Source organism: Onychostoma macrolepis, chromosome 14, assembly GCF_012432095.1.
Source record: "Onychostoma macrolepis isolate SWU-2019 chromosome 14, ASM1243209v1, whole genome shotgun sequence".
NCBI lineage: Eukaryota > Metazoa > Chordata > Actinopteri > Cypriniformes > Cyprinidae > Onychostoma > Onychostoma macrolepis.
Genome location: NC_081168.1, coordinates 8161425 through 8184889, shown reverse-complemented (window position 1 = coordinate 8184889; position 23465 = coordinate 8161425). Strand labels below are relative to the sequence as shown.

The following is a 23465-nucleotide window of genomic DNA, read 5'->3' as shown; positions in this document are numbered from 1 at the left end:
TGTTGGTTATATGGCAGACGTCCACTGGAGAACTAAGTTGCCGGACTGAATGGTCGTTGTAACATCAGTGAAAAAGCAGAAGCGCGACGGATGTGGGTAGCATCTCAACACAAATAGTGAGCGCTGGCGCACCAAGGGTGCAGTTTAATCTGAAAGGCCCATTGAGCCTAAAACTATGAACCCCGAGGAGCAGACTGTTACGTGGCTAATAACATTAGGCGTGCTTAATTCACCCAAAAAGAATATCGCTGATCCGGAGGAATTTCTGAAAACATCTCTCAGAGATGGGGTCGTCCTGTGTAAGCTTATGGAGCGAGTGCAACCTGGAGCCATCTTAAAGGTAATCGATAATATGCACATGCATGTTTGCTTGATTAAATAGTCGCAGTCTAGTGAATTTAATATTTTCAGAAATGCAAAAGTATCAGATAACAGTTAGCGTTACAGCCATGCGGAATTGACTGTGCACGATGCGTAATGCCGGATTACTCGCTGTTGCAAAGTAACACTTTGAGATTCATAGCATTTTGTAAAAGATACATTACATTTTGAAACAATTTTCAGCAAAGAAAGTGTATTTATCTGTTTGTTTATTCAGGACACAATTTAATCGAGATAGAGAATCTGACTTCCTGTTACATGAGAAATTGTTCCGCATTCTCACATTTTCAAAAAAAAAAGCGAAAAACGTCGATCTTCACTTTAGTATAAACACCAAGGACATTTGTAAAGCAATGTCCTTCTCTGGTTTGTAAAAGCCGTTTAACTATGTCAGATCTCAGATTGTGTCTATCTGCATGCCTCTGCTGCTAACCAAGCCAGCTCAACCTTTGCACATAAATTCGTTATTAATAACTAAGGTTTGCATTTTGATTCTCTTCGGAATAAAATTCTGTTTAAATTATTTTAATTTAAACGCTCTAAATCCGTGCTTCGATCAAGGGGCGAAAATATAGAGCTCATTGAAAAGTTTAACGAATGTGCTGATCAATTCAACAACTTGTAAAAGTTTCTCTGTTTTATAAACTTAAATATAAGTTTTCTTGGTTCTTGTCTTCCTCCCTTAATTTTTTTAGTTTATATATATGTTTCACACCGCTTTAGTGATTCTAACACGTCGCTATATGGTTGAACGTATTTACATTATATTAGTGAACGAATCATTCTTTTGAGTCGGATCTTGATTAGTCGGTTCGCGAAACGGGGGTAAACGAATCGTGGGGGTGGGAGGATTTTTTCAGCCAATGGGTGGGGGGGGTCTTAAAAACGTAATAATCAACAATATGCGTCTATAGCTTTATTTGAACGTTTTATTTATGCCATATTATGATAAACCACGCCTGGATGTCCCGTCACGGACGTCAATGCGCAAAAGAATTGATTTTTGAGCCGGTTCTTTGAACGGAACTGTTCGAAAGATCGAAGGAACCGATTCGCGGAAATGAATCGGACTTGCCATCACTAGTAAACGGTCCAAGTAGAATCTTGCTGAGCAAACATCGTCACTTCCTCCAAAATATCTTTTCCTGGTGCGAGAGGCCCCGAAGAGATTTAGCAAAGATAGTACTGGCTGTGTGTCTGTGTAACAAGACGAAGCTGACGCAAAGAAACAGTTACTTAGTAAACTCCACGCCAAAGACATTTAGCATGCGATACTGGACAGCAGTGGCAGGGTACAATGTGGCTCATAGGCTAGGTTGACATTTACATGAAAAAACGAGATCTTGTTGATCTCAGTGATCTCTGTGCGTTGCAGTGAGCTCGAAGCAAAGTTGAGATTGTTTACATCGCCATTCTTCCATTGGTTTTCAGTATTCAACTGAACCCAGATGCGAAGCGGACTGCATTGCAAACATTCGAGAGTTTCTGAAAGGATGCCAGTCTCTAAAGGTTGAGGTAAGATCATTTATCTGTACATTTCTGTGCACGATTGAGCTGGGATCACACAAATGCAACGTTTTGCTAATGAAGGGTCATGCCTTTGAGAATAACAGCTGAGTGTGTGTTAACATTTGGCCCGTAGGCTGAAGATATATCACTCTTTTTAGGTAAAAGTGCATCACAAATAACCTAAATGTGTTCTATAGTGTATATGCATTAAAAATGCATTTCAGATTAAAGCTGTATTTATAAACATTGATTTTATGAAGGAATGATTTGCATAACATAGTCTTATTAATTGATATTAAATAATGTATTTAATCATTTATATTACGTATTCATGCAGAGTACTTCTTCCTTCAGCCCATCTATTTTAGTTTAGCTCTCCCCGAGGACAGGCAAATAAATAGCAGGGTTTTGTTTTGATTTTGCACACATGATCTTAACATATGCCAGTAAACAAGATTGCACATAATACTAGCTTTTCCGCTTGTGCATTTCATTTATTATGGTTATTATGATCCTGACCTGCAGCAGCATTACAGACCTCTCAAGAAGATGGTCGGGAATTATAACTTTCACAGTAAACATTTTCCGTCTGTAAGCTCTACACACAGACAAACTATGATACCACACCCTCTGCAATGACAGTATTCTTGGACTAAAACTATGATCAAAATCATGTTCATATATGGTGAACATGACTCACTTTTTTATATGTAATGTTTGGCTTTGACTTAATAATAGTAAGCAGGCTAATAGAATTGTGGTTTTGTTTGACCTTCATTGAAATAGTTTCACTTTTTATGGTCGAAACTCATTTGTGATAGACATCTTGCCTCTGATCTATTCAGAAGGCCAGTGGTTGACTAGTTTTTTTAATAGTCTAATGATAAGTGCTGATGCGGTTAAATGAGAGCAAATAAGATGCACATATTTTACACAGCGTTTGCTCAAAATTTAAAAAACAGAAAATGTGGGCTATGCATGGACAATGCTCTTTGAATTTTGGACTGACACCAGGCAGAGTGACCATTGTTACCTGGCATTGAGGCACAAGTAGCGGCCAATGCTAATAAATTAACAATATCTATGAATATCTGCTGAAGAAGATTGAATCAACTCCCGTTGCTAATATTAAAGTGTGATTCTGTGATCTTTTGCTAGTCTCACAAAGCAGCACAAATGATTGCCGTTCTCCCCTATAATTTGTGGTGGTGCTGTAAAGCAGCAGAATGAACAAGAGCTTGACAAGGAGGGCTGATGGTGAGAGTAGCTGGGAATAGGTGGCGATATAATGTGATGCTGAATTTATGCCACGGCATAAACTCATGTTTACCTGATTTGTAAATGTAATTTTGGAACTTGAGTAGATAAAAAGAATGCACATGTTTTTATTCAGTTGTCCTGTCTTCGAGAACTGCACACAAACAAAATCTCCATGTGCCAGTGTAGTCCAACAGATTGCATTTGAACAACTTTTATTTAATTTTTACTTTATTTAATTTTTTTGCTTTTTATTCTACATTACTTGTCTGCTATAAATTTTATTTACTGATTTTATTAGGTCTACCATTACTTTGGAAATTATCAAAGATAAAAAATATGTATATATATCATAATTGTTATATTATCAACTAAAATTTTAACAATATAATCAAAGAAATGTATTTTTAAGAAAGCTCGTCTCATTCTCTTTGAAAAGCCCAATGGGCATATGGTTGATGCAAGTCGTGTGACTAGACAGAGAAGCAAGTCGCATAACTTTCACTTCTGCTTTTAAATTAGCTGAAAACGAGAAGTATCGTAACACAAGCTAAAGCTTGATATGAGCCTTGTTACATTATTGATGAGAGAGAAATGCAAACAATGCAAAAAAATGTCCCAAAGTGAATGGTAAATGTAATCTTAAAACTGCACTGACTGTTCGTCTTGTTGCATCCTCCATAGTGAAACAGTGCTCAGCAAATAAAAAAAAACAGATGCTTCTTACATTGCTGTGTAAACGCTATTATGTTTTATTTAAAACATGAAACCGTATCCTAAGCAAGAAAGGGGATAGCTGTCTGACAGGGCCTGCAGACCAAACGCCAAACCAGCATCTCAAAATGTGGGTCACACTGAAGTTTATTTTCCTAACCAGTGAATTTTTTTTACCAGGGTTCTTTATAGGGGTGGCATGATAAATTGATATGAATCATTGCATCGATCAAATGAGATGTTATATATCGATGGAGCATGCAGAAATCTATAAATATTTTATGATTCATTTTTTATATTGTTTAAAAAAACGAAAGTGTGTGTTTGTTGTGGATGTCCCAGTTTTCAGGGAGTTCAATTAAATGTTAATGTCATATTTTGTTTGCATTTTTGATAAAAATGTAACTGGTTGTGTAAAATATGCACTTTATATCATGATATAAATATATTGAAAATTTGTTACAAATATCATGTTGCAAATATCATATTGCTGGCTAAGAGAATCTATGTCAGATCATATTGTGAGGAAATTGCAATTTATACCTTTTTTATGTATAGGTAAAACCTGACCTTCTTCTGCAGTGTCTGCTTCTGGCACTGTCTGTGGACAGTTTTTCGTGTGTTTGACTTGTGTCTGTCTCTTAGGGCTTTGATCCAGAAAGCTTATATACTGGGGAGAACTTCAACAAGGTTCTGTCGACACTCTCAGCAGTAAACATCGCCACTCAAGGTAATTCATAATGTTATGGTCATGTGTTCTTCGTTAATATTCCATGTCTCTTCTTTCCTTGAGTACTGTAGCCATCAGCTTTGTAGTTTCAATAGAGATAGTTTCAAAGTAGCTTCACAGCATTAAACAGAATCATTAATGCAAACATCAAAAATGAGGGAAATCCAAATTCTGCCACAAAGAAGTCGATAGTGATTATTCAGCTCCAGACAGTTCAGTGTTTGTTCAGTTCAATTCAATAATAGTGTGAAGTTCATTCATTAAACAACAAGTTCAGTTCAGCAATAAGCAGCTCTGCTGAAGATAGAGCGGCACGATTCTGGATAAATTGAGAATCATGTTTTTTTTGTCTGGAATTGAGATCACGATTCTGAACTAAACAAAATAATGTGTGACAAAATATTATTGCTGCAGTCTATTTAAAAGTGTTTAATTAATTTGAATGAATTACTAAACATATATATTACATATATTAATATACAACATATATTAAATACACCAATTTTTAATATTAAAATTTAGAAAAAATGGTTTGAATGAATTATTCATTGACTCACTCATAAATACTTCACTTGTTTTATTTATTAATGGATTAATCAGCGTTTTTGAACAAATCTCTTGAAAAAAGATTTTTAACAGTCACTAGGTGGCAAAACAATGCAATCGACACATTATTTAAAGTGCCAGTTACTTTCAAAATGGGATTAACTCTATTTTGATCGCTACCATAGACATCAATAGCCCTATTCGGACGGGACTAGTTTTCTAAAATTTGAGTTTCGATTCTTATCACCTGACGTCTGCGATTTTCATGTACCAATTCGGACGGGACTAACATCTCTGTGTTTATTACAGAGGTGGGAGGGTCCGTTTTGTACATCTGGGCGTTTCAGAGATCACACGCTCTGTATGCGTGCATTGCGTGTCATTCGGATTGATTACCATTAGTATAACAGTTTTACTACAAATACCATGGTGAAGCTATATGGCTAGTATAGCAAAACCATGTTAATGCGTGGTTGCTTTAGTTTTACTTTAGTTATTTATTTGTAGTAAACCCGTGTTTAATTTTCTTAAAGGTGCATATGTAATTAAAACATTATGTAATTGAGTGCAGAAATGAACGCGAGTAATTTTACCTGACGCAGATATTACAATAGCCAGTCTGAATGGTTTACGTGATCTGACTCTTGATTTTATTATTGTTTTTAATTTATTTACTTATTTTTTCCTTGCCGGAGGCAAATATATCAAACATGAGCGGTAAGAGCGTCTCACGGTAATTCACGCTGGCCAAAACACACAAGGAAACGCGTTGTGAAAAAAAATCTCACCGGCAATCACAGACATCGCATTCGGACGGGATTAGTTTTCTCAGAGGATCACTGAGTTTGCTGAAAAACAGTAGGTAATTTGTTCTGGAATTATTACAGAGGTTGTGTGAGAAAAACACAGACATGGCAGATTCGGACGGGATTAAAATCACCAAGTAGGTCTGTGGAACACACATTTCTCCAACGACCCCCTGTAAAACTAGTCCCGTCCGAATAGGGCTATTGACTACGTTTACATGCGCACGAATAATGTAAGGACTTAATGGCATTATGATGTTTGCATGTCAAGAGCAAAGCTCTTCACTTCCTTTTATGTAAAGCACTTTGAATTACCATTGTGTATGAAATGTGCTTTATAAATAAACTTGCCTTGCCTTACCTTGCCTCTTCACTCCCGTTTACATGCAATTTCCATTATTCTTAGTATTCGCGAGTTGTAATTTTTTATTTATTTATTTTTTAATCTGCCTCACGTACCCCACTGCACAGCACAAATGATGGACTCAGAAAGAGCAGGTGTGTTACTGGCCGCTGTTTTAATTTATTTAAGTCTAATGCAACACACTTTTGTATGGTTGTATTCCATGCTTTGGCACCATAGAAATGTGACGGCAATTCGTTTGTTTATGCTGCCATCGCGTTCTGCTCGCCGTTTCTGGATGAGGGTAAGGAACTGAGACTGGTGGCAGCTAGTTGTGTTTTCCAGAGAAATGCGATGCTTTCTTCCCCGCCATCGTTTCTAATCCGCGTATTATTACAGGTGTCGCGTCATTCATGTCACGAGCACATGAGCACTTTGGTCAGAGCGGCAATAGGCTACTCCGATTAAGGTGTTTACATGCCTGTACATTAACATATTCTCTATGTTAATACGATTATGCTTGCTCCGATTATGAGCTTAATCACATTATTTTAAATCGAAGTATTGCGTTTACATGAGATGTTTAAATCGCAATATTGCCAAAATCTCATCGCATTAAGAGGGTGCATGTAAACGCTAATGTTTATATATGAACTGCAAACTTTCATCCCAGTATTTCTGTGATAATATGAATGACTATAAGACAGAAATAATACTGTGCAGTTGAAAAGACTGTTTGTGAAGCTGTTTCTTACCCAAACATGTTAAATGTCTGCTCTCTGTGTCAGTGGCAGCGCGAACGCAGATTTGAACGTTGTATGATTTTTTTCAAAGGTTTAAGACACGGGCGAATCGTTGTCATTTAAAAATGAGATCGTGTGGGTGTTTGAATCGAGATCGCAATCTTTTAACGATTAATCGTGCAGCTCTGCTGAAGACAGCAGTGTTGTTATTCTGCTCAAGTCCGTTCAATGTTGATTCAGTTCAGTTCAATAACAGTGTCGATTTTGCAAAATTCATCAATTATTTATAAACTGGATTTAGCTAAAAAACGGAAGACAAAACCTAAGGAGGAACCAGACTCTGGAGTCTGGGGACCGGTTTTCCACTGTCCCATGTAGCCTAAATTTGTTAACATCAAGTGGCAGTCATGTTCACACAGACAGTCTTAACACATGCTGTAGTGTGCAAGACATTTTTAGAAAATTAGCTCCTGATGGTCACTTATGAGTTACAAAGAATGTCTCTGTTTACAAGCAGGATCGTAGGCACTCAATAATCACTCAGTGTTATGGTTTTGGTGGAAATGAGCCATATCTTTCCTGTTTCCCTTAGGACCTGTTGCGACAACTGTCCGCCTTCATCCTGCTAGCATCAATGAGTTTTGTTTTTCTAAGTAGGTATAATGATTAGATTCCAAAGTGGTTCAGTAAATGTATTTTAATTCTATTACCAGTTGAAGTTCATTTTTAGAAGCCTGCGAATATGGATGGGATGAGTATCACATGCCCATGCAAGTTTATCTCAGTGAAATGCACAGTAGGCCTTTTAATGCGCGGTAAGCATGAGATACAAATCGCATTTTTCTCAGGATGAGGATGACTGACCTCTTGTATTTGCTCTGTGAACGTCAAGAGGTGATTTGTCTGGGGTCGTACCCGCATCTGTGTCTTTCAGCTGCAGCTGCTCTCTACTACTGGAGGCAACAGACAGTTGCTTTTTGTCAGGCCTGTTTGGGCGGCTGACTGCATCTGCATAAGCATGCGGAATCCATGAGGCATGTAGTTATTCTCAGGTTTTGCTTCCTTGTCATGTTTCCCACAGCTCCTTGCGGCTGTTGCTTTTAGAGGAGAGTGTGTCCTCCTTGTTATTGAACAAGTCTTCCTCAAATCCCACAAGATTGCTTTACAACAGTTTTACACATCAGCAATATTTATATTTATTCACATACACACCATTCTAATGGTTGGGTCAGTAAGGTTTTTTGAAAGAAGGCTCACCCAGGCTGCTTTTATTGTATCAACATAGTTAAGTCTTTTTTTTTTTATTTATATTATTGCAATTTAAAATAAACTTTTCTATGTTTTCTATTTCAGTGTCAGATGATCCTTCAGAAATCATTCTAAATATACTGATTTGGTTCTCAAGAATTCTTATTATTATAAATGTTGAAAACAGTTGCGCTGCTCAATATTTTTGTGGAAACCATCATACATGGAGTTAAAAATAGCATTAATTTGAAATGGAAATCTTTTGTAACCTTATACATATTTCTTATCTTTAAGAAGGTGTTTCTTATTATTCAGGTATTCTTCAAAAAATCACTATTTGTATGACACTAAAAGTCATTAATGATTGGATCAATGGTGAATACATTTCAAAATTTCCATTTTTGAGTAAGCAACTCTTTAATAAGGACTGCTTGTCATTCCGAACAACACTCCTCTCTTATTTATTAATTAATTATTCATATGGAATCTTGTTTACTCTTGATCCAACTTTAAATGTTTGCAAATAGCTTTGCAAACTCTATATTAAAGTAAGATTAAAATAATGTGTTAGTTCTTAAGAATGACTCACTAATGAGTGCAGATTAAGCGGGGGCTGATAGATTTGACTGGATTTGTGTTAAAACGATCTCTATGATGAAACAGTGAGGTTTTCACTCTGAAGTGTGCTTAAGGCATAGAGGAGACGTTCCCTCGCCTGGCGTTATCTGGGTTCTCTGTTGTGTTGGCTGAGGAACGCTTGAAGCAGGTTCACACACACTGTTTGTACGCCGTGGGTGTTCGGAAAGAGCCTGCCGTGAAATCCAGCAGACATGCTGAGCTTTTATTGTGTAGATGGAGCGAAGTGTGAGTCAGTGAAGAGCCCCAGAGGCCCCTGCAGCGCTGGAGATCTGTCAGGACCCAGAGTGCAGCAAACGGGGCTCCTGACTGTTTTCTTCTATCACTGAATACGGCATGCCTCCTCATTCCTTATCTCCCTCTATTTATGAACCACAGATTGCTCTTAGCAAATTAATATGAGCTAATCATGGTCTGCTAAGATTTGACATGAGTATGCAATGTCGTTTTTGTGAATTTTTGTGATTTAAATACTATGTTTTAGGGTTTCAGGCCTTGCTTTGGTTAGACTGGAGTGCAAGTTATGTCTATAGACTGACTTGTCTTTGATACTTGTCGTCATACATTGGAGAGAGTATGTGTCTGGCTGCTTTCAGCAGTTGTTTGATGTGACCCATATGCAAGTGCATTGAGCTGTGGACTATTGCTGGTTTAACTTCACAGACACGACAGAATTACGAATGGGTGGGTGAGTGAGTGAGTGAGTGAGAGTGCTCTAGTTTGGATGTTTAAAGATAACAGAGTGACCTGGCTTTACACTGTACTACATTTAACGTGTCTGACAGACCATTTTACATGTCCTGGGTGTAATGCATACATAATAAACAGTTTTTACTAATGTAATTTAGGGTGACAAATATTTTCAAGTTTACATTCAAAAACATACACTGCCATTGAAAAGTCAGAACAAGGTTGCATTTATTTGATCAAAAATACAGTATAGAGTTATATTGTGAAATACTATTAGAATTTAAAATGATTTACTGCTAAGGAAATATTTTTATTATTATACATTTTTATTAAACAGTTGGTGCTGCTTAATATTTTTGTGGAAAAGGATTTTTTATAAATATAAAGGATTAATATAAATTCCAAAAGAACAGTATTTATTTGAAATAGAAATCTTTTGTAACATTATAAATGACTTTACTGTCACTTGTGATCAATTTAATGCATCCTTGCTGAAAAGAATAAAAAACTGACCCTAAACTTTTAAACAATAGTGTATGTTTATTAATATAGTATTGTTAATTCTTATGTCTCTAATGTTAGATGTGTTTAAACAAATTTGGACACCTCATGACTTGAAATATGATGTGACAATAAATCATACAGCATAATAAGGTTTGACATTAAGTCAAATGGCATGAAGTAATTTAAACGTCACACTGTATGAAAAATCAAAGATAGCAACATTTGCTAACGATACTTCATATTTTTATGCATGTCAGTTGTCTATTTTTCAATTGTAACGGGCCATGCTAAACTGAAATGAAGAGTACACAGGTACAGAATCAACTGTAGCCTCACCCCTCAGAAACATTATTCAGGGCTTTCTGTATATCCATATCAGTAAACCTATAATCATATACAAATGTATATGCTCTCAGTAAGTGAGAAATGCTGTCATTTATACACTATATTTTTAAAACTTCTCTTTTATTTTCTCATTGTATTCAGATACCCCTAATAGATCATGTCCACCGCCCAGTGCCTCTGCTCCTAGCCTGTCAGCCCCTTCACAAGCTGTTCCCAACTTAAAGTCCAGCAGGTCTTTACGGAGGCAGTCAAAAGCTGTGGTAAGAAATATGAACACTGCTGTAAATGCTGATTACAGTTGTTGTATTAAAAAAAAGTTCTTTAAAAGTAATTTACATTTTTCAGTTAATTTCAAAACATAACAAATGACAGATTACTCTTAAACTTAATACCCAGTTTATCAGAAGGGTTTTTAGAAAACTTTGGAAGATTTGGATTTGGATGGGCATAATAGTGCCACTTCCGCTATATTGTAAAGACGTACATCAAACTATTAAGGAACTTGAGTATGCAAATAACTCCATCAGTGTATTTCTGCAGTCATTTAAATGAGTTGTTCAGAATAACTGCTCTATTATAACAATATTGTTATAACCTCATAACATGTACAGGTTTTTGTAGTTACAAATAATCAACCCTAATATTGAAATTTGTAATCATGAACATTTTCATGTTGAATTTCTAAATCATTGTGGTATTTTAAATATTTGCTATTTTAAATAATTAAATAATTTTGCACATTAATTTTCACTATAAATAATAAAATCACTAGATACTGTGATCGTTGTTTATCATGTAAAACAGCAAATGTTAATCTTAAAAATGAACACATTATGTTTCTCAGCCCTAATAATTTAACGTTACAACTAGCTTCCCATAGACTTCTTATTGTCATTATTAGGGGCCTGTCCAGGATGTTTTAGTATTTTCTCATGACAGTAATTGTTTTCCTTCTAGATGTGAATAGATGACAATTTTTGTTGTAGATATTTGGCATGCAGAAATTAGTGTGTTGTTGTGATCACCATTAAAATCAAGAAGACTGCCTACTGAGGTTCTTCACCTGTTGCTGTTGTGTCCAGGAAATGTCGGAGAATGGAGGTGGAGGGCAGCTGGTGGTCAAGGCACGCTTTAATTTCAAGCAGAACAATGAGGACGAGCTGTCTTTCAACAAGGGCGAGCTCATCCATGTCACACGCCAAGAGGAAGGTGGATGGTGGGAGGGAACCCTTAATGGCAAAACCGGCTGGTTCCCTAGCAATTACGTCCGAGAGGTCAAGCCATGTGGTGAGTGGGCAATCCAAGATATTGTTTTACATGTTTGCATTGTTAGAAACATTTTTGCTCTAGTGAACATTATGAAATAAATCAGGTTTCCCCTTTTTCATTTTTTTCTCCAGAGAAGCCGATTTCTCCGAAAGCGGTAAAAGGACTTGACGTTCCTCAGTTGACTAAAAATTATTACAATGTGGTAAGTTCTTTTAAACGTATGTGAACGGATTACAAAAAGGACATGTAAAGGAATTTTAACTTCTTATTTGAATGCATTGTTTGTTTCTCAGGTGGTGCAAGACATCTTGGAGCATGAGAGAGAGTTTATTAAAGAACTGCAGACGGTACTGGGCTGCTACCTGCGCCCTCTACAGGCCAGCGACAAGTAAGAGCACAACTCAGACGTTACCATGGCATCAGGGAGCCTTTGATATCAAAGCCGATTGACATTTTGGGGAACTGGGCCGGTCAATAAAAAACCCATGTGCATAATGGCTCTTCTGTCGGCTCTCTCTGCAGGCTGTCTAGTGCGGACTGCTCCAGTCTGAATGGGAATTTAGAGGACGTCCTTTCTTTCCAACAGGGACTGTGTCTTGCCTTAGAGGAGTGCTCCAAGTAAGATCTGCATTTCAGTGTCTTTATTTTGCCTTTACTGCATTTCAATGTCTTCATATACTCAAATGACTGCTTGATTCTCTTTTCTTCTTTTTTTTCTGTGGAAGTCTTACCTTTTGATATTACAGTGCCCTCGAGTGGTGGCTTTGTGTCACATAGTTGTAACATGTCTATAAATATGCTATACCATTTTAAAACCTAGTTATTTGCAGTGTTGTGATGGTTACTTTGGAAATGTAATAGGTTACGGATTACAAGTTACCCTATTTAAAATGTAATAAGTAGTGTAACTGTTTCCGTTACTTTATTTAAGTAATGTAACTGGTTACATTTGTGACCCTGGACCACAAAACCAGTCATAAGTAGCACGGGTATATTTGTAGCAATAGCCAAAAATACATTGTATGGGTCAAAATTATTGATTTTTCTTTTATTCCAAAAATCAATAATATATATTAGGTACAGATCATGTTCCATGAAGATATTTTGTAAAATTCCTACTGTAAATATATCAAAACCTAAATTTTGATTAGTAATATGCATTGCTAAAGACTTAATTTGGACAACTTTAAAGGCGAGTTTCTCAATAGTTTTCATATTGTTGTATCTCAGCCAAATATTGTCCTATTCTAACAAACCATACATCAATGGAAAGTTTATTTATTCAATGTACCCTTATGACTGGTTTTGTGGTCCAGGGTCACATTTGACTACTGTTTGATTACTTTGCTAAATTTCTAACAAATATTTTCCACTGTTAATCATTTCCAAACATCTAAACCAGACAGGGTTAACCTTACAGTAGTACTCAACACTGATTACTGTCAGAATTTCTAAATAGTTCATCACTTGAATTATTATTTTTATTTAATTTTAAAGCACAGTCATCACAAAATCAGACTTTGGCACCTCTTTTTACTTTCCTGTATAGCTATGACAGGAAACACTGGCATCTAACAATGCCTCGGGGAAAAAACATTTAATCTTAAAAAAATAAAGCATATACATAAACCCAAATTGGAAATAAAGCAGTTATCGAATAAGCATGAGTCCTAAACTCCTGGTGCATTGATGTCAATGCATGAGCGTGTGTGTGTGTGTGTGTGTGTGTAAAAATATTCAGATGTAATCCCCTTTGTAATCATTAACATTTTTATAAGTAGCTAATTTAATAACACATTTATTTTGTAATTGAATTATGTAACACCTTTACATGTAACTAGTTCCTCCCCAACACTGGTTATTTGACATTAAAAAAAAATTAATAAAAATAATAATAATAATTAAAAGTCAGATAATGTATCAGGGCTGATCTGTGTGTTTTTGCCTTACAGGATGGCAGAGGGCCAGCAGCGGATTGGCGGATGTTACCTGAACCTGATGTGTCAGATCAGAACACTGTACTTGTCCTACTGCTCCAGCCATCCTTCTGCAGTCTGTGTGCTGACTGATCACAGGTCAGTGTTCACAAAATTGTCATTGACATGTTGTTGACTTTTGTTAATCTTCCAGAACACAAATTAAGATATTTTTCATGAAACCCTCATTCCACAAAAACGTACAAAAAGTACACTGTAAAGTCTTATGAAGACTGCAGATAATTTACATATAAACATTGATCAACACACATCAAATAGAGCACATAAAATATGGTAAACAGAAGCTCAAGCATGTCATGCAAGTACTGTTGAGCTTCAATTTTTATGTATGCAACATATTTTATGTGCTTTATGTACGGGTATGTGCATTGATTAACTATTAATTAATTAATTAATTTAATGTTTTATTTGTTAGGGACGGATACAGTAAACATAGATGAAACTGAAATAACAGTCATCCCATGCATATACCATAGTGCTTGTTGCCGAAGCTAATTTGCAACACTTGTTCCTAGGAGGGCTTTTATAAATTACAGTTATGAAAAACAAGTAGCACACAAATTTATTATATAAGTACACTAAACATGACTACAAGTTTGTTGATGTATCAACCAAGATTTCGTGGCTTTTTTAAAATGATTATAATTTGCTATAGATTTTAAATAGTCGGGCAATGAGTTCCAAAATTGTACAACTTTCACTGAGAGAACAGTCTGAGCAAATGATGTTTTAATATTAAAAATTAATATTGGTAGCAATTTACATTAAGGTTCCATTTAATTAACATTGGTTAATGCATTAGCTATACATTTGAACAATACATTTGTTACAGTATTTTTTCCTTGCTAACATTAGTTAATAAAAATACAGCTGTTCATTGTTAGTTCATGTTAGATCAGGTCCCTTAAACAATATTACCAGATATAGCTTTTGATTTTAATTATGTAATAGTAAATTTTGAAATTAACAATAACCAAGTTTAATAAATGCTTTAGAAGTATTTTTCATTGTTAGTTTATGTTAACTATTACTAATGTACAGTAGTTACCCAGTATTAACAAATCAAATCTTATTGTAAAGTGTTACATTAATTTGACACATTATTTTGAATATTAAAGTGGTTTTAGTGGTTAATTTTGAAATTCTTTTAGAGTAATTTAGTTTTGTAAAAAGCATGTCACAAACTGTAAAGAATTAGTGTAAAGTCTGAATTGTTTTCCAGAGAGCTACAGAGAACAGTAATACATCAGTAGATTCTGAGAACATCTCTACATAGTTAATGAGGAGGCATGCAAAAGAGTGGTTTTTGGGCAAAAAATGATTGATATGAGGAAAAAAATGGCACAAACAATTTCGTCTCCAGTCAGTTCCAGTTAATATATCCACATATTTAATCTCACACACAGTATATAAGTTGGCTTCCCAAAGGTTGTTAATACTTTAGCTCTGTTAAGCTTACAAAAACATTTCTCTGTTTTTTTGACACTAGTAACACAATTTAATGTGTGTCACTAGTGTCTTTGCTTTTTTAAATATAAAGATGAACCACCAGGTGTCACTACAAAGCTTTAATTCTCTTATGTCTCACTGAGCTGAGTGACTAAACAAGCAAATCTCCCTCTTGCCTTTACATATAACACTGCTGCCCTGTTTCCATTTTAACAGGTTTTTTTTTTTTTTTTTTTGGTTTGTACTAGTAAATTTCACAGGTATTCATAAATGTCTGAGCCACATTTTACACACTTCCTGTACAATGAACTACATTAGGGTTTCTGTTAGTTTTCTCATTCCACCTCAGAATGCTCCACGACAGAAGGAGAGAGTGAAAAGGCATGCCTCATACACACAGGAAACAGCACTAACCCAACAGGATATCTATAGCTGTGGTTGTGCTGATGGAGGCAGAAGAGACACTTGATTGTTTGCTCACTTGCATATCACTCTGCAGAATCACTTGCAGCATTTTTCCATTGTTTGATCGTGTATTCAAGGCATGTGTTCGATGATTCATCTTTAGTCTAACTTTAGTTTTATCACATTTCAGCATCTAGTGTTCTCTTCACGCCCGTTCTGTCACCTTCCCCAAAACACTTGCTATTGTTATGGTTATATGAGAAAGCATTGTTGACATGATTGCCTCAGAGTTTTTATCATTGTTATAATTTAAGTATTATGCCAAGACATACATTTTAAAGTGCATTCTAAAATGTTCAAAATACGTTTTAGTGTGCATTTATTTGGGGTTGGTAAAAGAAGACTTTTATGCTAACAAAGGCTGCATGTATCTGATCAAAATGCATTACAAACATTCATATTGTGAAATATTATTAGAGTTTAAAATAGCTGTTTTCTATTGTAATACAGGTGCATCTCAATAAATTAGAATGTCGTGGAAAAGTTCATTTATTTCAGTAATTCAACTCAAATTGTGAAACTCGTGTATTAAATAAATTCAATGCACACAGACTGAAGTATTTTAAGTCTTTGGTTCTTTTAATTGTGATGATTTTGGCTCACATTTAACAAAAACCCACCAATTCACTATCTCAACAAATTAGAATATGGTGACATGCCAATCAGCTAATCAGCTCAAAACACCTGCAAAGGTTTCCTGAGCCTTCAAAACGGTCTCTCAGTTTGGTTCACTAGGCTACACAATCATGGGGAAGACTGCTGATCTGACAGTTGTCCAGAAGACAATCATTGACACCCTTCACAAGACAAACATTCATTGCCAAAGAAACTGGTTGATTTGGCTACAGTTGTCGTATTCCTCTTGTTAAGCCACTCCTGAACCACAGACAACGTCAGAGGTGTCTTACCTGGGCTAAGGAGAAGAAGAACTGGACTGTTGCCCAGTGGTCAAAAGTCCTCTTTTCAGATGAGAGCAAGTTTTGTATTTCATTTGGAAACCAAGGTCCTAGAGTCTGGAGGAAGGGTGGAGAAGCTCATAGCCCAAGTTGCTTGAAGTCCAGTGTTAAGTTTCCACAGTCTGTGATGATTTGGGGTGCAATGTCATCTGCTGGTGTTGGTCCATTGTGTTTTTTGAAAACCAAAGTCACTGCACCCGTTTACCAAGAAATTTTGGAGCACTTCATGCTTCCTTCTGCTGACCAGCTTTTTAAAGATGCTGATTTCATTTTCCAGCAGGATTTGGCACCTGCCCACACTGCCAAAAGCACCAAAAGTGCCAAAAGTTGGTTCAATGACCATGGTGTTGGTGTGCTTGACTGGCCAGCAAACTCTCCAGACCTGAACCCCGTAGAGAATCTATGGGGTATTGTCAAGAGGAAAATGAGAAACGAGACCAAAAAAATGCAGATGAGCTGAAGGCCACTGTCAAAGAAACCTGGGCTTCCATACCACCTCAGCAGTGCCACAAACTGATCACCTCCATGCCACGCCGAATTGAGGCAGTAATTAAAGCAAAAGGAGCCCCTACCAAGTATTGAGTACATATACAGTAAATGAACACACTTTCCAGAAGGCCAACAATTCACTAAAAATGTTTTTTTTTTATTGGTCTTATGAAGTATTCTAATTTGTTGAGATAGTGAATTGGTGGGTTTTTGTTAAATGTGAGCCAAAATCATCACAATTAAAAGAACCAAAGACTTAAACTACTTCAGTCTGTGTGCATTGAATTTATTTAATACACGAGTTTCACAATTTGAGTTGAATTACTGAAATAAATGAACGTTTCCACGACATTCTAATTTATTGAGATGCACCTGTATATTTGATGTAATTTATTCCTGTGAGGCAAAGCTGAATTTTCAGCATCATTACTGCAGTCTTCAGTGTCACATGATCCTTCAGAAATCATTCTAATATGTTAATTTGCTGCTCAAGAATTGTTTAAAAATGATTATTACCAGTGTTGAAAAGGGTTCAATAAAGTAGCTTAATATTTTTATGGAAACAGTGCATTTTTTAAAGATACTTTGATGAATAAAAAGTTAAAAAGAACAGCATTAAAATAAAATAATAAGTGTCTTTACTGTCACTTTTGATCAATTTAATTCATCTTTGGCAAATAGAAGTATTAAGTTATTTAAAAAAAATTAATAAATAAAATAAAAAAAAATCTGACCCCAAAATTTTACATAAGTTGTACATTCATATTTATATATGTATATGTAATATGGTTTGATCTATTTTAAACCATTCTTAAAATGAAAATACATTTTAAAATGAAGTGACTGTTTTCAACACTGATGTGATTTGACTTGAATTGACTAGAAAAGGCACCTAATTCCAATACTTTGCTTTACCTTTAAACAGTGAGGAACTGGACAAGTTTATGGAGAGTCAGGGTGCCAGTGCTCCTGGTATCCTGACCCTCACCACCAGCCTGAGCAGACCCTTCATGAGGCTCGACAAATACCCCACCCTCCTGCAGGAGCTTGAGCGACACGTGGAGGTAACAGTAAGCCATGAATGCCCGTGAGTCTTTTCATGACTTATAATATTTACAAATTCTTTTCTTTCTTTTTTTTTTCTCGTAGGAAGCGCATCCAGATTACAATGACATTCTCAAAGCGACTGTTGCTTTTAAAAATCTTGTGGTATGTAACAGTTATCCGTCATATTTGCCATTTAATCTTGGTCCTTGTCTGACAACTAAAGCTTTCTATAAAATCCATTCATCATTTGATTCATGACTTTGACTTCTCAGTTTTGACCACTGTGAGATGTTTCCTGTCATGTTGCAAAACATTTTGAATCTTTTCTCTCTAATTCCCTTTTACCCTCATCTCTAAACCGCACAACAGGTTCACTGCACTTTACAGGTTGGAGGAGATTTTGCTGTTACATGAAATGTAAAGGTTAAGGTTTTGCAAGAGTGCCTCTATAACATAAAAAAGACTGAGGAAAGATGAGTCATTCCATATATAATGGCTTCTCAGGTCAAATGTCTCTGCTAAGAAATTTAGTAGTAGGTGATTTCTTTACTCATTGTGTTCTGTGGAACAGTTTCTTTTTTTTTTCTTTTTTTTTCTGACAGGTAAGGGAGAGTCCCATGTTCTTGGTTTAGATCTCACTAGTGGAGACTTGGTCTTCCCCCTTTACCTATGCTTTTTTTCAGTTACCTATATTGGTATTTGCCGTTGAGATGATTTGTGCACTTTATTGTAAATCACTTTGATAAATAAGCATCAGTTAGGAACATGAATGTAATACCTGGAAATATGGAAAAGTGACCTCCCACTCCAAAAGGGCCGTTTCGTGTTCTAGGTTATTGTGTGTTCGAAAACACATTTCGTTTTTGAATATGCCTATTTTAACGATACGATCGTTTGACATTCTAATTTACCATTAAACTTTGTAGTCCAAAAAAGAGTCTAAGAAATGTTCAGAAAATCAGCATATTAGAATGATTTCTGAAGGATCAAGTGACATTGAAAACTGGAGTAATGATGCTGAAAATTCAGCTTTGCATTTTAAAATATATTAAAATAGGGGAAAAAAATTCATTTTAAATTGCAGTAAGATTTCATAATTTATGACTTTCAAAGACGTTTGAATTTTTTGAAATTTTAAAATTCAGAAAAATGAATAAAAAAAAGTTTTGTGTGTATGCATTCTGAATGTCCAACAATTAATTCACATGACGGGATATTTTTCAGAGAATTAAGAACATTCTCTAAATGTTTAATCACAGCTAACCCTTTTTAGACTTGGTGTGAATCTTCTGTATGAATCTTAATACTTGACTGTAAAACAATATTGTTTCAAATCCTTTTGTGTCATTGGTTTGTCTTTACACTGACTCATACTATGAAATGCATATTAACACATTAATGTATCTAATTCTTGTTTCGCTGAATTGATTTGTTTGTGTATTTCAGACTCACTGTCAAGATCTGCGAAAACGAAAGAACCTGGAGTTGCAGATCTTGTCGGAGCCAGTGCGGGGCTGGGAGGGTGACAGCATGAAGTCACTGGGTCAGGTGGTCTACATGTCACAGGTCCACATCCAGAGCAGCTCAAATGAGGTGAGGAGGAGGGTGAGAACCAGGAAGTAACAGTGTGGCAACTAAACTCGACCTGACATGTTGTTTTCACATCTGCGTGGTTATATCACTATTTTTTTTGTTGGGTTTTTTTTTTGTGCAAAATGCATGTTAGATGTTGACACAGTGTCAAAATAATCTATGAAGTGATTATTTTATCAAGATTAATTGGAATGTTGTGCAAAACAAGGTTGATTGATGTAAAAGTGCTGATCAGGGCCTTTTAAACATAACGGCCAGAAGCACAGACTCGTTTTTTTGTTTTTTTTGTGACTTGTTTTAGCTAACCAATGGAAAATTTTTAAGTGTCAACAGCTCAAACCCCCTGCAAAGTTTTGCATCTGTGGTCACTGAATGCGTTTTTATCTCGAACCTCAGCCCCCTTTGAATCTGATGGTCTAATTAATGGAAACAGTGCTGTGTGAGGGGCCGATAGAGCCACTAATAATATCAGAAGGGGTTAACTGAAGGAAAAATAGTGGGTTGATGAAAGTATTATACTGTTAAATTCATTCGGAGTGATTTCCCGCCATTTCTGTTCAATGTATTCCCTTTCTCTTTCTCTCTTTTGCTTAGCTGAAATTTATCTTGGTTTGCTAGAAATAAGGTATGATATGTGTTGATCATGAGTAATCAATGTAGCTAAAAATAAAGTTGTGCACCAATCTACAATCGTGTGTTAGTAGAGACATTTGATGTTTGTGTTTGTAAGGGTGTGCTGTAACGCCATACACCTGCATCTGTGCCATGATTGGTTTATGTAGTGGTATTTCATATTATTTGTTCAGAAGTAATGAATTTAATATAATGTGCATATGTGCTTTTTTTCTAGGAAAAGGAAGAGCGATACTTCATGCTGTTTCCCAATGTGGTAGTCATGCTGTCTGCCAGCCCAAGAATGAGTGGTTTCATTTACCAGGTGAGTTAATTTTTTACCTTATATTCATCTAGGTGCATGACAGTGAGCATTTGTTATTTATGAAAAGTGTCAACTTCAGTGCTCTCATTTGTGTCACACACTCATTTCATAGGGACGTCTTCCACTGACTGGAACCACTGTAACCAAACAGCCAGAGGATGCAGAGACAGGCCATTATGCTTTTGAAATCACAGGTTTGTTTTGGTCCAAGTAAACATAGTTTTAGTGAGGCATTTTTTTGAGAGGTCACAGAATAATGTACACTTGACTTTTTTCAGCAAGGATGCATTAAATTGATAAAATGTGACAGTAAAGACATTTATAATGTTATAAAAGATTTCTATTTAAATTAAAAGCTGTTATTTTCAGCTTTATATTTACTGAAGAATCCTGAAAAACGTATCCCAGTTTCCACAGAGATATTAAGCAGTACAACTGTTTTCAACATTGATGATAATAAGAAATGTTTCTTGAGCAGCAAATCAGCATATTATGATTTCTGAAGGATCATGTGACACTGAAGACTGGAGTACTGATGCTGAAAATTCAGCTTAGTCATCATAGGAAAAAATGACATATTAAATTATATTTAAATGGAAAACAGATATTTGGAATTGTAATAATATTTTACAATATTACATTTTATTGTATTTTTGATCTAATGCATGCAGCCTTGGTGAGCATAAGAGACTTCTTTCAAAAACATTAATAATCTATCTGACCACAAACTGTATATTTTGGTGGTTGCTCACACAAAGCTATGGCATGACTTTAAAAGACTTGTATTTAAAAATAAATATATAAATATATTTTTCATTTCTTGTCATTTTTGGAGCTTAACTAAATGAAAATAAATACATTTATTTATTTAAAAATACATTTTTGGGGGGTGAACTATCCATTTAATTTTTTTTTTTTTTTTTTTGTGGTTTTATTTTACAAATTTCAAAATAAAACACATCTAATGTTAGGAAGCACATGCTTGAACAGTTGCAGTATTGTTGTTGTATCTTCCATTTTGCTTACCATGCTTTGATTGTGTTTTTAGGAGGGACAATAGATCGCACCATGGTGTTCTGCTGTAGTGCACAAGAGCAGCTGGAGTGGTTAGAACATCTTCATGCTTACACCAAGGAAGGAAGTCCAGTCGGAACAATATTGAAGGTAACACTTTGTCTTCTCTTTTTTTTTTTGCACCTTATTTCTCAGTATGATGACTGTCTACAGGTGAATCATTATTTTTGTGTATTTTGCCTACAAAGCCTGCAACCATAGGTGGCACGTCGTCCCACCACTTGCACAGTTTCGGTACTGTTGTGGCTAACCGAGGCCCTCTCGAACCCCCCAAGATCACCAAGCCATGGTCCTTAAGCTGTCTGAGACCAGCGCCGCCCCTCAAGCCCTCCGCTGCGCTAGGTTATAAAGAGGTACGCTTACTGGGAAACAGTCATGAGAGGCCTTGAGTGGGAGCGTAATTTACCTTTTTGTATTCTTGGTGGTCCTTACAGGAAACTGATGCACCCAGAGCTAATCTGACTGTAAAGTTTTTCAGCCAGCAGCCTCCTTCATCGTCTTCACCACAAGTTGCGGTGGAGGTGTTATCTCAGATTTAAGTGGAATGTTTAGTGGTCTGTAAGCTGCAGATTAGCTAACGCTACCCAAAGCCCACTCAAACATCTTATTAATGAGCATGGCCTCTCTACAAGATTTTGCCAAGGGTGTTAGTGACGATCATGAAATGCATGTGAAATTTTCTGTTTCTCTGCAGCAATTAATGTTCACCTCTCACTGATCTTTCCATCATATTCCTGTCAGGCTGTTCTTTTATTCTCATAAACATCTTCATTCTCTCTCCATTTTCTGCTTCTTTAGAGGATGTCTTATATCCTGAAGGTAAGAGTAGACGTGTGTCTGTGTGTTTTGTGTGAGTATGTGTATGTGTGTGTGTGTCCGTGTCTGTGTGCTTGGCTAGCACCGGTGTTGCACGCTGGATCCATGCTTACCTGTCTTTTTCTCTTTAATTCTGTGGAAAGCCGCCCATTTCCGGTGTTTTTTTTGCAGTTGTATCTTCTACTCCCACTGCAGTGATCTTTGCTTAATATGCATTTATTTGTAATTTGTGATCTTTGCTATGTTGTATTCATTTATTAATAGGAAGGGAGTTCAGATACAATAGCAAAATGTTGGCAGGCAGTAAACAATGTGTACTGAATCATATCCTGCTTCTCAACCTTCAAAGCTCATCGTCTTTAATCAAAATACCCACAAACCCAACCAACCCTTTTCCTGCATGAAAAAAACTGCTGTGATACTTACAAAGATGGTGTGATACTTATCCAACCAAAAAAAACAAAAGTGTACACATGCATACAGTATATAGAAATGTTGAGCTTCAATTTGATAATAAATTGCATTAAATGTGAGTAATTAATCAAATTAATCGCTTATATAAACATTTGTTGAGAAATCCCCAAATATATTACATTAGTGTTGCAGACGAAGCACTGAATAGGCAAAATTGGCTTTAGATGTCAATATATTGCTTGTTTTATTTCTATTACATGCAAATTTCTTTGGTAATTATTGGTCTGAGTAAACATTCTCTAGATATATATGCATGTTTGGTGGTTCCTTCTGCTTCCATTTGAACCACATTTCAAGATTCATTTTTAAAAGCTGTAAAAAAAAAAAAAAAAGTGCTTCAAAATCCCTGGATTGTGTTTCATTCCTACATTCTGTCCAGCTGTTTCAAAATGCAAGAATGGTTCTTCTGCAAACAGCTCTTTACTCATTTCATGCTGCTTGCTCTCG

At 35.9% G+C, this 23465-nt stretch overlaps 1 protein-coding gene across 2 annotated transcripts in view; it reads left to right on the top strand.

Moving 5' to 3' along the window:
- Positions 1-7: 7 nt before the first annotated feature.
- The window catches only part of arhgef6 (Rac/Cdc42 guanine nucleotide exchange factor (GEF) 6), a 30656-nt gene continuing 7198 nt past the window's right edge, over positions 8-23465 (top strand). The window contains exons 1-17 of one of the 2 annotated variants that reach the window (XM_058797131.1): positions 8-340; positions 1813-1896; positions 4507-4591; positions 10594-10712; positions 11535-11739; positions 11853-11923; positions 12015-12109; positions 12244-12339; positions 13674-13796; positions 18003-18141; positions 18227-18286; positions 19571-19717; positions 20568-20654; positions 20767-20848; positions 21703-21818; positions 21917-22081; positions 22527-22547. In XM_058797131.1, the coding sequence (XP_058653114.1) occupies positions 176-340; positions 1813-1896; positions 4507-4591; positions 10594-10712; positions 11535-11739; positions 11853-11923; positions 12015-12109; positions 12244-12339; positions 13674-13796; positions 18003-18141; positions 18227-18286; positions 19571-19717; positions 20568-20654; positions 20767-20848; positions 21703-21818; positions 21917-22081; positions 22527-22547 (1860 nt within the window). In that variant the 5' untranslated portion in view covers positions 8-175. Of the gene's footprint in view, positions 341-1812; positions 1897-4506; positions 4592-5927; positions 5996-10593; positions 10713-11534; positions 11740-11852; positions 11924-12014; positions 12110-12243; positions 12340-13673; positions 13797-18002; positions 18142-18226; positions 18287-19570; positions 19718-20567; positions 20655-20766; positions 20849-21702; positions 21819-21916; positions 22082-22526; positions 22548-23465 lie in introns of those variants that run through there. The other variant, XM_058797132.1, reaches the window with a different exon arrangement.